Raw genomic sequence first — 16,109 nt, forward strand, 5'->3', positions numbered from 1 at the left:
TCTCTGTCTGATTTAGGGTTAGGGACAGCTGAGCAAGGACGGGTTCCCCACTGTAAGCCCTGGCAAGCTTCTGGGGTGGTCGAAGGAATGTCCCTATCTAGGCCCTGACTGTCAGCAGTTCCTGCACCATCGTGATGAGCCGGACACTCCTGCGGTAAAGAAGGGTGGATTTGTTTGCCCTTAAGAGGAGCAAGAAAGGGGCACCTGGGTGGCTCAGTGGGTTAAAGCCTCTGCCTTCAGCTCAGATCATGATCCCAGGGTCCTGGGATCAAGCCCCACATCGGGCTCCCTGTTCAGCAGGGAGCCTGCTTCCTCCTCTCTCTCTGCCTGCCTCTCTGCCTACTTGTGATCTCTGTCTGTCAGATAAATAAATAAAATCTTTAAAAAAAAAAAAAAAGAGGAGCAAGAAAGAGGGAAGCAGGGGCGTATGGGCCAGTCCTCAGTCCCCCAGGGGTCATAGAGGGGAGGAGGCAGCTGGAGGGCCCCGCACTGGAAAGGAGCCTGCGGCCTGGCCTGGACAAGGGTGTGCTGAGCAGCAGGAAGTCCAGGATGGGGGTTCCCAGCAGAGCCCTCCTCCCCTTACAAGTCCCTAGTCTCAGTGTCCCCAAGAAGGTGGCTGAAAACCTGGGCCGTCTCCCTTTAGGAGTGCTGTGTGTCCAGTGAGCCCACTGGGCTCTGGGTGTGCCCGGGGAGCAAGGCTGAGCCCTGCAGCAAGGACAGGGGGCTTTGACTCCTGGGGTGAGAGACTGGTGGCACCTGTGTCCCAGCAGTGGACTCCTCGTTTGTTTCCAGTTGTGGAGGGAGGCCTGTCCAGGGACATGCTGCTTTGCCAGCCCCTCACATGGACGTTGGTGCCTGAGCCCATCTCTTGTCTCCACTGCCCCTGCTGTGGCCAGTGGTGACCCAGAGGTTGGGGAACATCAGCCCGGTGCCACCTCAGGGCCAGGGAAGAAAGACACGGGACCCAGTGCATTACCACTGCTCCTTTGGTATTTTGCCCCAGGTGCTCAAGCACAGGTGACCAAGTCTCTTCCAGAGCTTTCCCCTTTGATCTCTCAAACCACCAGACTGAGGAAGCCTTGTCACCCCCCGAAGCCTGGAAGCACCTCCCTCTCTGGTCTGAGGAGAAAATTGTTAGCAAGAGATGATTCGGGGGATGTCTGGGTGGCTCAGTCCATTAAGCGGCTGCCTTGGGCTCAGGTCATCATCCCAGCATCCTGGGATCAAGGCTCACATCGAGCTCCTTGCCTGGCAGGGAGCCTGCTTCTCCCTCTGCCTCTGCCTCTGCCTGCCACTCTGCCTGCCTGTGCTCTCTCTCTCTCTCTGACAGATAAATAAATAAATAAATAAATAAGAGACGACTTCGGGTGTGCCTGGCTGGCTGTCAGGGGAGCGTGCAACTTGATCTCAGGGTTATGAGTTCAAGGCCTCTGTTGGGTGTGGAGATAACTTTAAAATCTTTGAAAGAAAGAAATGATTTTATAGAAAATCTTGAGGGACACCTGAGTGGCTCAGCTGGTTTAGTGTCTGCCTTTGGCTCGGATCATGATCCCATGATCCTGGGATCGAGCCCCATGTAGGGCTCCTTGCTCAACAAAGAGTCTGCTTCGCCCTCTCCCTCTGCTCCTCCCCCCACTAGTGCTTTCTCTCTCAAATAAATAAATAAAATCCTTTTTAAAAAAAAATCTTGAAAAGCACCTAAGTCAGATATTTAAATATATTCTGTTCTTCGTTAGTCCAAGAAACCCTCTTGGAACTACCAATTTGGAAACAGTTCGAACTTAATGGAAAGCAAAGAAGTTACCAGGTTGAAATGAAATAAAGCATCAGAGGATGGGTGAGTGGCTGTGGGCCCAGACCCTTAGAACCACCTCTTAGCCACAAGGGCAGGCCTGCTGACCCCGTGTCAGCCAGGGGGCCGTCTGGAAGCCTCAAGCCATCGATCAGCAAAGGTCAGGCGCTCAGCGCCTCTGCTCCGCTGTAGAAGGAAACCGAGCCTGGCAGTGAATGGCAAGAACCTCGGACGGGGCACACAGACAGCGGGGAGGCGCGGGGAGAGCAGGGGCAAGGAGGCCAGGCCAAGCCACGGCTGGAGGAATGCCCTCAGGGCTTGGATCTGGCGGTGTTACCTGTCCTTGTGGATTTTCTGATCACAGGTTGTGAGAGCACATCTGTTGTTGGAGCTGGACGGGACCTCAGGGTATTTAACGCACGGATTCCTCCGCGGACAGCCCGCGGGATCTGGGCCATCTCAACTTCGACATGGAAACTTCTGTTGTGAGTGTGTTGATTTTAAATGTGCCCACAAATTCGTTGGTGATTTTCCCCTCGAACAGTAAGAGCTGATTTGTGTTCCCTTCAATGCAGATGGTATTCCGTGAATGGGTTCTAGAAAAATCGGGCCTAAAAGGCAGTGTGGCTGCCTCCCCGGCCTCTGTCTTAGTTCACTCTGCGGAAGCCAGCTGCCAGGTTGTGAAGACACCGGCAGCCTCAGCAGCGCAAGAGCAAACCTCCCAGAAGGAGATCTGCCTGACTCAGTCGGGCCTGTGGGTCGGGGTTCTCAACCTCGGCACTACAAACATTTGGGGCTGGATAATTTTTCTAAGGGACAGAGGGTGGCTCTCCTGGGCACTGCAGCGGGTATTATGGGGCTCCTGGCCTCCACTCACTGATGCCAAGAGTACACACACCCACTCCTTGGTGAAAATCCCAAATGTCCCCCCCACCCCCCGCCACCCCCATTGAAAGCCTCTGCATCCCCTGTCAGGTTCATGACTTCCTTTTCCTTGAATCACCCAGAATCATGGGCCAGCAGCACCCAGCTAAGTGGCTTCCGAATCCCTGACCCACAGAAACAGTGAGATAAACTACAGTGTGTATAATTCATAAAATATATCTTACAGAAAATTAATACAACATGTAGCACCTATAGAATATACAAGTTCTTGGGGGTGATTTATTGTGCTGCCATAAATAACCCACGGACATGTGTTTTTCAGAGCAAAAGAAGGGTCTTTACCTTTCTTTGGGTTCGCCGGGGGCACCTGACCCCAAAGGTTGAAGGACCCCGATCTAGCCCCGCCTCCCAGCCTGTATAAACACCCCTTTCACAGCGTGCCTTGAGCGCTGGTCAAACTAGGACTGCTTGAATGGTCCCGGTTTTCCTACCTCCTAAGGTCACTCAGCTGGTTGGTAACAAATTTGGCTGTAATGTCCTGAGCCAAAATCTGCTGCCCGAGCTCCAGCCTGGGAGGCTGACCTGCTTTTTCAGATTTCCTCACCAGCTCTCAAACCCTGTCAAAACTTAGCTTCTCTGCCCTTCTTTTACTCCTCCTCCTTCTCCACCTTGCCCTCCTCCTCCTCCTCTTTCTTCAGACTCTTGTTAACTAGCATACTTATTCTTGCTAAGTCTGAGAAGATCAGCTAGCAAAAGATCATGCATATCCTGTTTAGCACTCCTAGAAAGAAGAGTGTCGGGCAACTCATTTCCGGGAGTGCTCCTTCTTAGTGGAGGTCCCCACTTGTGCTCCCAGCGTCAGCAACCTGTGATTGCCGGGCCTTTCTCTCCACATCCCCTGTGGCCACGGGTGTGCTGTAAACAACTCCTTCCTGACAGCTCCTTGGACTGCGGCAACATTTCTGATCTCCTTCACCGAGTCCGAAGCAGTCCTTATGCCCCTATCTTCCCTTCCCAGAGGGCTACCTCAAGGGCCCCTTCAGTCTCTGTTGCAATCCAACAGGATACTTCCACTTTGACCCAGGGCCAGCCCCTCTCCTTCCAACGCCGGCCATTGTGGGTCAGAACCACTTGCCAGAAACAAAACAGATGCAGAAAGAGAAAGCACAGAGCGGTGAACCTCTTTCCAGAACCCATCCAACCAAGGAGAAGGCAGGACTTTCATTGGCGGAGAGCTCACGCAATAGGAGGCCCATGCCCGGGCTCATTGGCTCGGGGTGCACAGCACAGCCGGTTCTCCTTGGCTAAAAATGCACACGCGAAGGGGACTCTCCTGCAGAGGAAAGAAAGTAACACAATGTTGTGAAAATGTGTGTGTGTCTAAAAGAAAAAAGGTCTGAAGTAACTTTATCATGAGTTAGTGCTAGCCGGATGGCATTCTGTGAGAATATGCACATACATTTGCTCTGCTACTTAGACTAGCCAAATAAAAAGCATTTGTCTCCTGTAAAGCTGTGAACAATTTATTCTAATGGTACAACTTTTAGATGTCCTCTGCTGACTTTGGCCACCTCAGATCAACTTGACAGACTCTCCAAAGCTTTCCTGTGTGTTTCTTTTAGACGAAGATCCTAGCAGGCAGGGACCATGTTCTGTTTGTCTTTGTATTCTTTAGTCCGCCGTGTACAGTTAATGAGTCTGTACACTCCACAAGGATGCCCAGTCAGGGCTGAAATCCAGCCTGCTCTTCCCTAATCAAGCACCACAACTTGAGATTGGGTCTGCCCAGAGGAGTGTACTGCTTCTATTTTATGTGACCTATAGGTTTTCCGCATTCCCTGATAGTGCCCTTTAATTCTCATCTCCTGAACATTGTGAGAACGCAATAAATGCTCGCTGAACGAGGAATGAATCAATGAAAGAATGAATGGACAGACTTTGCTTTCAGGGAGGTGATTTATTTATTTATTTATTTATTTGCCAGTCCAACAGTCATTCCCCACCTCCCTGGCCCCAGTTTTCCCCCCTGCTATTCACCCCTTGTCCACCCCTCTACACATTAGGAATTCTTGAAATCCCTATGGCCGGGGTACATCCCCACCCAACTGAAGCAGACCATGAGGAGGTGGGCATCAGGCATCAGGGTTTTTAAAGCTCCCCAGGCCACTCCACACCCACGAGGTAGGTGGTCAGTACCTGGTACCACTGACTGCCACAGTCGTGGTGATCCCATTCCTCTGCTGGCACACAGGTTAGGACTCAGCATGTGACCCAGTCCTGGCCCATGAGGCTTAAGGGGAAGTATGCCATGGTCCTTCAGAAAGAGGTCCTCACCGAGGTGAGGTGGAAGAGGGTGGCTCCCTCCCCGGACGTTCTGATGTCTGGATGTGTAGACGAGGTCACCATCAGTCACTGTGAGAAGAGCTTGCTCCTTCTCCAGGATAAGCTGCCACGCTGAGGAAGGCAGGCTGAGGAGAGGGGAGGGACCCAGGTCCCTGGTAACTTGCCCAAAATGCACGACCCCCAGCCTGAAGACACGCTATTTCTTTATTGTTCAAAGTCATTTGAGTGAGGTTATTCTGTTACTTAGGAAGGTGTAGCAGAGCCAGTTAAGAGCTCTCAATATATAAAGGACTTTAGGGAAAAATTTACTTTGTTGGAAGAAAAGTTTTGTGAGAGTGTGTGTGTTTGTGTGAGAGAGAGGGGTGAGGAGAAAGAGACAGAGAGACAGAGTTTGTGTATGTTCCCCCAGAGAAAAGCAGCAGGTGAGGAGCAAGAGGAAAACAGATGGGGAGAGGGGAATAGAAAGCCAAGAGCTTTCTAAGGGCCCTACCCGGCTCAGTCAGTAGAGCACAGGACTCTCGATCTCAGGGTTGAGTTCAAGCCCCACGTTGGGTGTAGAGATTACTTAAAAATAAAATCTTTAGAGGTGCCCCAATGGGTCTGCCTTTGGCTCAGGTCATGATCCCAGGGTCCCAGGATCAAGGCCTGAGTCGGGCTCCCTGCTCGGCGGGAAGTCAGCTTCTCCCTCTCCCCCTGCTTGTGCCCACTCTCTCAAATAAATAAATAAAATCCTAAAAAAATAAAATCTTTAAAAAAAAAAAGCCAAAAGCTAAATATAGACAAAAATCCATAAACACAGTTTGGGAGGAAATTATGCTTTAGAAGAGGAACTAGAATCCTACACAAGAAGCTGGAGGAGGCAGTAAATAACCTTGAGGACATAAAAGCGCTGGTGATTGATGGAGTCGCAGCACGGCTTCTGGACACAGACCCAGGGGGAGGTTTAGAACCCAAGAGCTGAGGTCGTAGGAGAAAGAACAAGTTCCAGGACCGGTGGGGGGAGGGGCAGGGAACACACCAAGAGTTGCTTATTAATACTTGCTGTGTTTGCTCATGCTGGGGACACCATGAATTCAAGAACACCTGCAACCAATGGGCAGACTCTCCTCTCAAGAAGCCCCTGGAGAGCACTCCATCCTGCACTTAAGATGCACATAGTAAATATTAGTTGAGGCTCTTGGGGCACCCAGAGGGTTTGGGCACCCAGCACTTGGGTTTGGGCTCAGGTCAGGGTCTCGGGGTCGTGAGATTGAGCCCATCTGGCTCCCAGCTGGTGGGGAGTCTGCGTGGGATTCTCACTCTCCCCTTGCTCTCTCTCTTCCCTGCTCTCTCGCCCTCTAAAATAAATGTCTTAGATAAATAAATATGGGTGGACTCAACCAGGGACAATATATGATCGACAGCAAATTGTTGGATCGAGGCTAGTGTGTTTTGGGGATGCAGAGGAAGGGACATTGGCAGACTCGCTGGAGTGATTCTGGAAAGGACCATGGACCGGAGGAGCCTGGTGTTGACAGGTACAGAGGATTCACAAGAGCACAGAACACGCACAGATGCTCGATGACATGAGTTCTCAGTCATGGATCCCTGGCAGTTGTTACAGTCCAAGTAATTCCTATCACGATCTGGAGACAAGTGCACTATCAAAGCAGTCAAATTTGATGTGTGATTATTTTTAATTTGAAAAAGGCAACATATTTCATCCAAACAGAGAACTGTATGAAGAAGGTGGGAGTAACTAACAATATCCTTGTGCCACTCTTTTCAATGTTAGCAGTTTCTATATTTTTAAGCAAATGAATGGGCACCATGTAGAAGCTTTGTTGAGAGACCTTTGTGAAGCTTAGTGCTCCTCCTGTGGACGACTAGGCCTGCCCCTGTCATTTTGGAGCAGGGACACCAGCTTATTGGCTGTGTGATCCTGGAAAGTTCCCTAAACACCTGCAATGTTAGTAACATGAGGGATAATCACAGTGCTTCTCTCAGCAGCTTGTGAGAATAAGGGAGAAAAGTGCAGGTAGTATTAACTGGAGACTAGTAGGTAATGATCATTCTGTAAATGGTAACTACTCATCATTACACACGTGCAAAATAACCACTACCACAGGCATACAGGCCCTCTAAGGCTTAAAAGTGAATGGGCCAGAAAAAAGGAAAAAAGAAATAACCAATAATTACGAAATAATGACCAAATAACCAAAGGAAGCTGCTATTAACATTTTGGTACATTTCTTTCTGGTCTGTTTTCTATATAACATGTTTTGGGTGTAACCCTACTATAAGTATAAATTCTGCATCCTGCTCTTTTGGAAGACATTTTTTAAAAATTCACCACCTTCGGGGCACCTGGGTAGCTCAGTTGACTGAGTGTCTGACCCTTGATTTCAGCTCCAGTCATGATCTCAGGTACCTGAAATCAAGCCCCACACTGGGCTCCACACTCAGTGTGGAGTCTCCTTCAGATTCTCTCCCCCTCTGTCCATCCCTTGTGTGTGCTAATACATAAATAAATCTTTATTATTTATTTTTTAAAAAAGAGATGTTATTTATTTGAGAGACAGAGAGATCCAGAGGAGCAGCAGACAGAGGGAGAGGGAGAAGCTGACTCCCTGCTGAGCAGGGAGCCCGATACGGGGCTCGATCCCAGGATTCCGGGAACATCTGAGCTGAAGGCAGATGCTTAACCAGCTGAGCCCCCCAGGCCGCCCAATAAATAAATCTTTAAAAAAATTGAAACAAACTGGGGCACCTGGGTGGCGCAGTCATTAAGTGTCTGCCTTCGGCTCAGGTCATGATCGCAGGGTCCTGGGATCAAGCCCCACGTTGGGCTCCCTGCTCGGCGGGGAGGCCTGCTTCTCCCTCTTCCATTTCCCCTGCTTGTGTTCCCTCTCTCGCTGTGTCTCTCTCTGTCAAATAAATAAAAAATCTTTAAAAAAAAATTAAAACAAACTAACAAAAAGACTAAGGAGATCATTTTAAGACCATTCGGCCAGCTTTGTGCTGGACTGGCTATTTCTCTCCACATGCGTTACAATCTGATCAAGTAGGTTATGATGTAACTATCATTTAACACAAGGGAATGAGGCCTGGAGAGGTAAAGTCACTTACTTGTCCAAGGCACTGTGGTAGTCACCGATGGCCTCCAGGGAACCAGGCCCTCCAGCGTGCCCTCCCCTCATCGGGCACCTGAACTGACCCGTGGCTCCCTTTAACCAAGAGAATGGCCATTCCAGCTTCCTGCTTGTGGTCAGGAATCCGGCTGTTCTGCTGGAGAGGCCGGTTGGGCAGATTGGCTGGAGAAGCCCTGGCCCTGAGCCTGCACAGAGAGAAAGAGGTTCTCATAAGAGGGTAATCAAATATATTACAACATGGTTTTACTTAATTCCACTAGAAATACCTACCAAAAGCCCTCAGCTCTGAATTGCCAAAAACCCAGGCAGAAATCCTCATTTTACTGTAACAATAAACCGAGGACTGTCTGACTCACCTGCTAACTGGAGAGCAAGGCTCTACTTGGGGGTACAGTGACTAACGGACACAGTCCTTATTCACTCAGGAGTGAACAGGGGTATGCATGAGCGAAGCAGAGTCCTGATGCATTCTGGAAAAGGTAAGCTCACCAGAAACCAAGTATCTACTCGAGTTGTCTTGTTTGGTTTCTTCACTGATCAAGTGTTTCCTTACATCCTGTGGATGCATACGGGTCCCGAAGGGGCAGTTTTTCTGGGTGAGAATCTCAAAGTCACTCTATGGAGCCGTCCACTCCTTCCATCTGGAAGGCTCTGCTGACAGAGGAGCTCCTCCTTGGGTAGACTCGTCTCCTGGGCTCCCCTCATCGGTGTTCAGGTGGGAAATTCTGAACTGTGACTGTTCATGTGTGTGGGGGGGGTGGGGATAGGTCTTTCTACTTTCCCTCTCATAGGATAACCTATCATAACTTTTTCACAGTTCATTACACAAGGTATCTGGTGAAAGAGGTTGCTACTATTCTTCAAGGAAGTGTTGTTCTTCCTCAGTTCTGGCTCCATTCGTTCCACAGACCGAAGAACAGAGGCCTCCCTAAGTCAACTGCAGGACACCAGTGAATTCTGCGGAGCGTAGTCTTTAGAACTCGTGCCTCAGTTGTATCAGAAATACAACAGGCAATGTTTAGTTCCTTCCGGGTACAACCCAGGGAAAGGGGAAGACAGGAAGGGGGCAGGGAGCTGATTTCACGTGCTGGGATGTGAGCCCAGGGTTTATGTCTCACTGGAGCCCCCTGAAATTGGTTTAATGATGCCTTCTGCTTTGTTTCATTTTGTTTGAACCAAAGGATACCTGACCTCGGTCTCAGGAGAAACAGGTATTTGATGACGACCCTCCAAGGGGTCATTCTAAAGAAACAGGACCTGCCAAGAATTCAATTTGCGTCTTCCTGTAGTCACTTGGTTTCAGCGGGAGAGGTGGCTTCTCTTTCCAGTATAGTTTGCAAAATAGTAAATAGTAGCATGCTTGGCGAAAAGACAGAGTGGGAAGGAAAACATTTGGATGTTGTTTTGTCTTTTCTTTGGTCTTTGGTTTGCTGTTATCATTAAAAATTGCCCAGCAGAGGTCTTTGGCTTTGCATTTTCATTAAGTGGCTTAGAAAAGCATTCTGTAAAAAGTGACTCCCAAAGGTTTTCAATGGGAGCACCTAGGTGTCTGCCTTCGGCTCAGGTCATAATCCCAGGGTCCTGGGATCAAGTTCTGCCTTGGGCTCCCTGCTCGGCAGCAGGGAGCCGGCTTCTCCCTCTCCCTCTGCCTGCCATCCCCATTTGTGCTTTCTATCAAATAAATAAATCAAATCTCAAAAGACAACAGCAAAGTTTTCCAATTGAGACAAAACCCCAAAAGTCTGAAAATACAGTCTTCTAACAGCTTTACTGAGATATAATTCATATACCACACGTGTCACCTATTTGAAATTTTCTATTCAATGGTTTTTAGTAGAGCTGTGCAAACATCACTACAGTCAGTCAATTTTAGAACATTTTCATCACTCCCAAAAGAAACCTTATACCCCTTAGCAATCCCACACACCCGCCCCAGCCCCCAGCCAATCCATGATCTACTTTCTGTCTCTACTTGCTTATTCTGGACATTTCCTATAAAAGGAATTATATAATATGTGGTCTCTTGTGACTGGCTTCTTTCACTCAGCATGATTTTAAGGTTCATCTATGTTGTAATAAGTATTAGTACTTCCTTTCTGAAGAATATTGTTATATGGACACAGTTTTTTAAAAAATAGCTGCTTTTATTATAAAATAAAAATTTTAGCGGTGCCTGGGTGGTGCAGTGGGTTGGGCATCCGACTCTTGGTTTCGGCTCAGGTTGTGATCTCAGGCGTGTGGAATCGAGCCCTGCTTTGGGCTCCACGCTCAGTGGGGAGTCTGCTCAAGATCCTCTCTCCCTCATTCCCCATCCACCCCTCTCTTCTGTGCTCTCTAAAATAAATAAATCTTGGGGAGTCTGGTGGGTTAAGCCTCTGCCTTTGGCTCAAGTCATGATCTCAGGGTCCTGGGATGGAGCCCTGCATCGGGCTCTCTGCTCTGAGGGGAGCCTGCTTTCCCGCTCTCTCTGCCTGCCTCTCTGCCTACTTGTGATTTCTCTCTCTGTGTGTCAAATAAATAAATAAAATCTTTTAAAAAATAAATAAATCTTTAAAATATATAAAAATTTTACTGTAGAGAAGTGATAAATGCAGATATAAAGAAACTAAAACTGACACTACCCAGGGATAGCTACTGTTGGGTAGTGTCAACTGTGGTGTGACAGTAACACATCCATCACCAGGCCCTTAAATTGTGTATTCCAAATTCTAGTTTACACATATATATGTGTAAATGGAATCATACTGTGTGTACTGTTGGTGCAACATGGCATTTTTTTTTTTTACTGTGGTAAAATATATATAATATATGATTTACCATTTTAGCCATTTAAAAAAAATTTTAGTCATCTCAACACTGAACATAGGGCTTGAACTTACAACTCCCGAGACGACGAGTTGCACATTCCACTGACTGAGCCAGCAGGTGTCCCTGTTTTAGCCAGTTTTAAGAGTGGGGTTTGGTGGCATTATGTACGTTCACATTGCCCTGCAGCCACGACTGCCATCCATCTCCAGAACCCTTTCATCGTTCCAAACAGAAACTCAGCACCCACCACACACTAACGACCCCTGGGAACCTGTTCTATTTTCTCTCCCTATCAATGTGACTACTCTATGTACCTCATGTAAGTGAAATCTGTACAGCATTTGTCTGTTTGTGACTGGATTATTTATTCAGCAGAATGTCTTCAAAGTTCATCCACGTTGCAGCATATTTGAGGATTTCCCTCTCCCCTCCCCCCCCCTTTTTTTTTTGAAAGAAAGGGAATAGGAGAGTGGGAGGGAGGCATGGAGGAAGAGAGAGAGCACATCTCAAGCAGGCTCCATGCTTGAGCCCTCCCAACCCAGGGCTCGCTCTCACAACCCAGATTATGACCTGAGTGGAAACAAGAGTCAGATGCTTAATCAACTGAGTCATCCAGGTGCCCTCTTATATATTATTTTAAATTGGAATACACAATTTAAGGGCCTGGTGATGGATGTGTTACTGTCACACCACAGAGGGAGAAATGAGGCAGGGAGAGGGGCTCAGGTTCCTGATTCCCTCACCTGGTCGATGTTGTCCTTGAACAAGTTTTCAGGTTGTTGGGAGAATCGAGTAACCAATGACTTAAACTCTCTCTCATAAATATCCAATAAAGAACTCAATGAAGATAGTTTCGTGGCTTGCTTGCAGTCTCACAGTTAATACATGGTAGCTATGGGGCTGGGAAACAGCTTCAGGCTTCAGACCACATGTGAGTAGACTCATTTAGGGTTTTAGTTTAAAATGCAGATTATCAGGGCACCTGGGTGGTGCTGTGGGTTAAGCCTCTGCCTTTGGCCCAGGTCATGATCTTAGGGTCCTGGGACCGAGCACCCGCATCAGGCTCTCTGCTCAGCAGGAGCCTGTTTTCCCCTCTTTGCCTACTCGTGATCTCTCTCTCTGTCAAATAAATAAAACCTTTAAAAATTAAAAAAAAAAAATAAAATGCAGATTATCAACAATCTATTAGAAAACTTGAAAGACTCTACCCCAAAACTGCTTCAGTTGATAAATTCAGTAAAGTCACAGGATATAAAATCAATATGCAAAAATCTGTTGCATTTCTGGACACTAATAAAAAAGCAGCAGAAAGAGAAAGGAAGAAAACAATCCCATTTACAACTGCAGCAAAAATAATAAGGTACCTAGGAGTAAACCTAACCAAAGAGGTGAAAGCCCTGTACTCTGAAAACTATAGAACACTGATGAAAGACACTGAAGAGGACACAAAAAAAGATACTCCATGCTCATGGACTAAAAGAACAAATACTGTGGAAAATGTCTCTACTACCCAAAGCAATCTACACATTTACTGCAATCCTTATCAAAATACCAACAGCATTTTTCACAGAACTAGGACAAACAATCCCAAAATTTGTGTGGAACCACAAAAGACCCCACAGAGTGAAGCAATCTTGGAAAAGCAAAGCTGGAGGCATCACAATTCTGGACTTCATGTTTTATCACAGAGCTGTAGTGATCTAGACAGTATGGTATTGGCACAAAAACAGATACAGAGATCAGTGCAACAGAACAGAAAATCCAGGGATGGACCCACAACTCTATGGTCAACTAATCTTCGACAAAGCAGGAAAGAATATCCGATGGGGAAAAGACAATCTCTTCAGTAAATGGTGCTGGGAAAACTGGGCAGCTACATGTGGAAGAATGAGTCTAGACCACTTTCCTACACCATACACAAAAAAAGACTCAAAATGGATTCAAGACCTAATTGTGAGACCTGAAACCATAAAACTGCTAGAAGAGAACACAGGGAGTAATGTCTCTGACATCAGCCATAGCAATGTTCTTCTAGATAGGTCTCCAAAGGCAAGGAAAATAAAAGCAAAATAAACTACTGGGGCTTCATCAAAATAAAAAGCTTCTGCAGAGAAAGGAAATGATCAACAAAACTAAAAGACAAGCTACTGAATGGGAGAAGATATTTGCAAATAAGAGAATAAAGGGTTAGTATCCAAAATATATAAAGAACTCACAGAACGCGACACCCCAAAGTAATCCTATTAAAATGGGCAGAAGACACGAACAGACATTTCTCCAAAGAAGACATCCAGATGGCTAACAGACACATGAAAAGATGCTCAGCATTACTCATCATCAGGGAAACACAAATCAAAACCACAATGAGCGATCGATCACCTCATGCCTGTCAGAATGGCTAAAATCAACAAGACAAGAAACAACAGGTGTTGGCCAGGATGTGGAGAAAGGGGAACTGCTGTGCGTGGCTGGTGGGAATGCAAGCTGGTGCAGCCACTGTGGAAGAGAGTACGGAGGTTCCTCAAAAAGTTAAAATAGAAAAAAAAAAAATTTTAAATAGAACTAGCCTACCACTCACGAATCACACTCCTGGGTATTTACCCAAAGAATACAAGAGCACTAATTCAAAGGGACACATACACCCCCAAGGTTTACAGCAGCATCTACAATAGCCAAAGTATGGAAGCAGCCCATACAATATATCCATTCCCATGTGTGATACACACACACATACACACACACACACATATATATATATATATATATATATATGGCGTATTATTATTCAGCCATAAAAAAGAATGAAATCTTGCCATTTGCAACAACAAAGATGGACCTAGGGCATATTATGCTAAGTGAAATAGGTCGGTCAGAGAAAGACAAATACTATATGCTTTCACTCCTATGTGGACTTTAAGAAACAAACAAGAGGCGCCTGGGTGGTTTAGTCGGTTAAGTGTCTGCCTTCAACTCAGGTCATGATCCCAGGGTCCTGGGATCGAGCCCCCCCCATCCGGTTCCTGCTCGGTGGGAAGCTTGCTTCTCCCTCTCCGACTTCCCCTGCTTGTGTTTCCTCTCTTGCTGTGTCTGTCAAATAAATAAATAAAATCTTAAAAAAGAAAGATAGAAAAAGAAACAAAACAAACAAAGGAGAAAAAAAGACAAATCAAGAAACAGATGCTGAGGGGTGCCTGGGTGGCTCAGTGAGTTAAGCCTCTGCCTTCAGCTCAGGTCATGATCTCAGGGTCTCGGGATTGAGCCCTGAATCGGGCTCTCTACTCAACAGGGAGCCTGCTTCCCCCTCTCTCTGCCTACTTGTGATCTCTCTCTCTGTCAAATAAATAAATAAAATCTTAAAAAAAAAAAAGAAAAGAAAAAGAAACATTCTGAACTCCAGAGAACACACTGACAGTCACCACAGAGGAGGTGGGTGGGGGATGGGGGAAACAGATGATGGGCATTAAAGAGTGCACCTGTCTGTGATGAGTACCAGGTGATGGACGGAAGTGTTGAATCACTCAGTTGTACGCCTAATATTACACTGTGCTAACTATACTGAAATTTTTTTTAAAATTAAGTTTAAAAAGCAACAAAAAATAAAATACAGATTATCAGAAAAAAAGCCTAAAATTACTTAAACAGCTGTTCTGTGTGAAATCTGCATTAGGACACAAGCTGGTTTGCTTTGGTCTAATGATACTTTGACCATGGGCTACTTTGCCACACTTGACTTACCTCAGCCCTCTATTCTTCCATTCTGAGTGGACCTTTTCTGGAACTTCTCTCAAAATTGGTAAGACTTACTCTCACCTGCTGACAACAGGGAATGAATTGTTTTTGGCCTCTTGGAAGGTAGATCAGAATGTGTCTAGACGGCACGGGAGGGGTTAAATTAGTGAAGTAGGGGTTACTTTGTAAAATTGAACTTTTCACCACACTGCTCCCCTTTCTACCTCAGAAGTGGCCTCAGTTTTCCAGGCAGAAGCCTGCAGCTGTCGGCAACAGTGAGACCTCACCCCCCACCCCATTGCAAAGTGGTGGAAGCAAACAGCGGACGTTTGAGCCAAATCGTGTGCGCAAAACTAGTATGAGGCCTGTCCATTTACCAATTTATAGAATCCTCAAAATCCGCTGTGATTCTTCGTACTTTGTATGTGAGAATGTGAAGCGCTGAGATTTAAGAAACAACCCTGCGAGGTGCCTTGGGCGGCCCAGTAAGTTAAGCGAAACCCGACTCTCTCCTGTGTGGGGCTCAGGTGGTGATCTCCCGAGATCGAGCCCCGCAACCAGCTCTACATCGGCCTTTTCACTCCGTGCAGAGTCGGCTTGAGATTCTCTCCCTCTGCCCCTCCCGCTGGTGCGCGCTCTCTAAAATGGATTCTTTTTTTTTTTTTTTTTTTAAAGGAGGAGAAACAAACCTGCATTCAACCAGGCCTGGGCAGGTGCAGACGTGTCTCCCCTCTTTCGCCTGCCCACCCCAAGGAACTTCTCCGCCAGCAACCATACGTGTCTCCAGGACCGTCCTCTCGGGGCACCGCAATCCACGGCCCACATTTTCGTTAGGGCACAGATGCAAGCTGGCTGCCCTCTTACTCAGAACCCGGTTCTGAGTAACAGTACAAAACAGAACCCGGTTGCTCCATGGCTCCAGTGGGCTGGGCAAGCCCCAGCGGTGAGCCTGGCCGCAACCGCGCTTCTAGTCCCCGGAATTCACCTGTGTTGCCTTGTCCTGGCCTCACTCTCCCCGCGACCCCCTGAATTCCCGGCGGGGAAGGCGCAGGGCTCACTAGCAACTGTTACACAAACTGTTGACAAGCTACGGTGGCTTCATCACGGACGGTGCCATCTCTCCCGCAGCGGGACGAGCTGGCATCGGTGCTCCCGGGCTGACTGGGGCAGGGGACCCGCCGCCCCGCCGCTGACTCCGGGCCGGCAGTGCCCTCCCCGCCCGCCGCGAGGTCCTGCAGCAAGCACAGCGGCTGCCCGGCGGCCGGCCGACTGGCCCAAGGCGGTGACCCAGCCGGGGCCCTCCCGCAGGCTCCCCGCGGCGGGGAGGGCCGGGCGCGCCGGAAAAGCGCCGGCCGGCCCACAGGTGCCGCCCGCCCGCCGCGCCTCCGCCCGCCGCGCCCCCGCGTCCTCTCCACCCACTC

General features: G+C 47.9%; 1 protein-coding gene and 1 long non-coding RNA gene across 2 annotated transcripts in view; one reads left to right on the top strand and one right to left on the bottom strand.

The window, feature by feature from the left end:
* Positions 1 to 2,934: 2,934 nt before the first annotated feature.
* On the bottom strand, positions 2,935 to 16,056 carry LOC116576382. The gene is made up of 3 exons (XR_004280131.1): positions 15,674 to 16,056; positions 8,129 to 8,336; positions 2,935 to 4,010 (listed from the first exon to the last, which is right to left on the bottom strand). It is a non-coding gene; the product is annotated as an uncharacterized LOC116576382 (long non-coding RNA).
* The window catches only part of LIN9 (lin-9 DREAM MuvB core complex component), a 76,102-nt gene continuing 68,460 nt past the window's right edge, over positions 8,468 to 16,109 (top strand). The window contains exon 1 of the mRNA XM_032318562.1: positions 8,468 to 8,630. Coding sequence (XP_032174453.1) covers positions 8,591 to 8,630 — 40 coding nt within the window. The 5' untranslated portion in view covers positions 8,468 to 8,590. The remainder of the gene's footprint in view (positions 8,631 to 16,109) is intronic.

This window comes from Mustela erminea, chromosome 17, assembly GCF_009829155.1.
Source record: "Mustela erminea isolate mMusErm1 chromosome 17, mMusErm1.Pri, whole genome shotgun sequence".
In the NCBI taxonomy this organism is placed as follows: domain Eukaryota; kingdom Metazoa; phylum Chordata; class Mammalia; order Carnivora; family Mustelidae; genus Mustela; species Mustela erminea.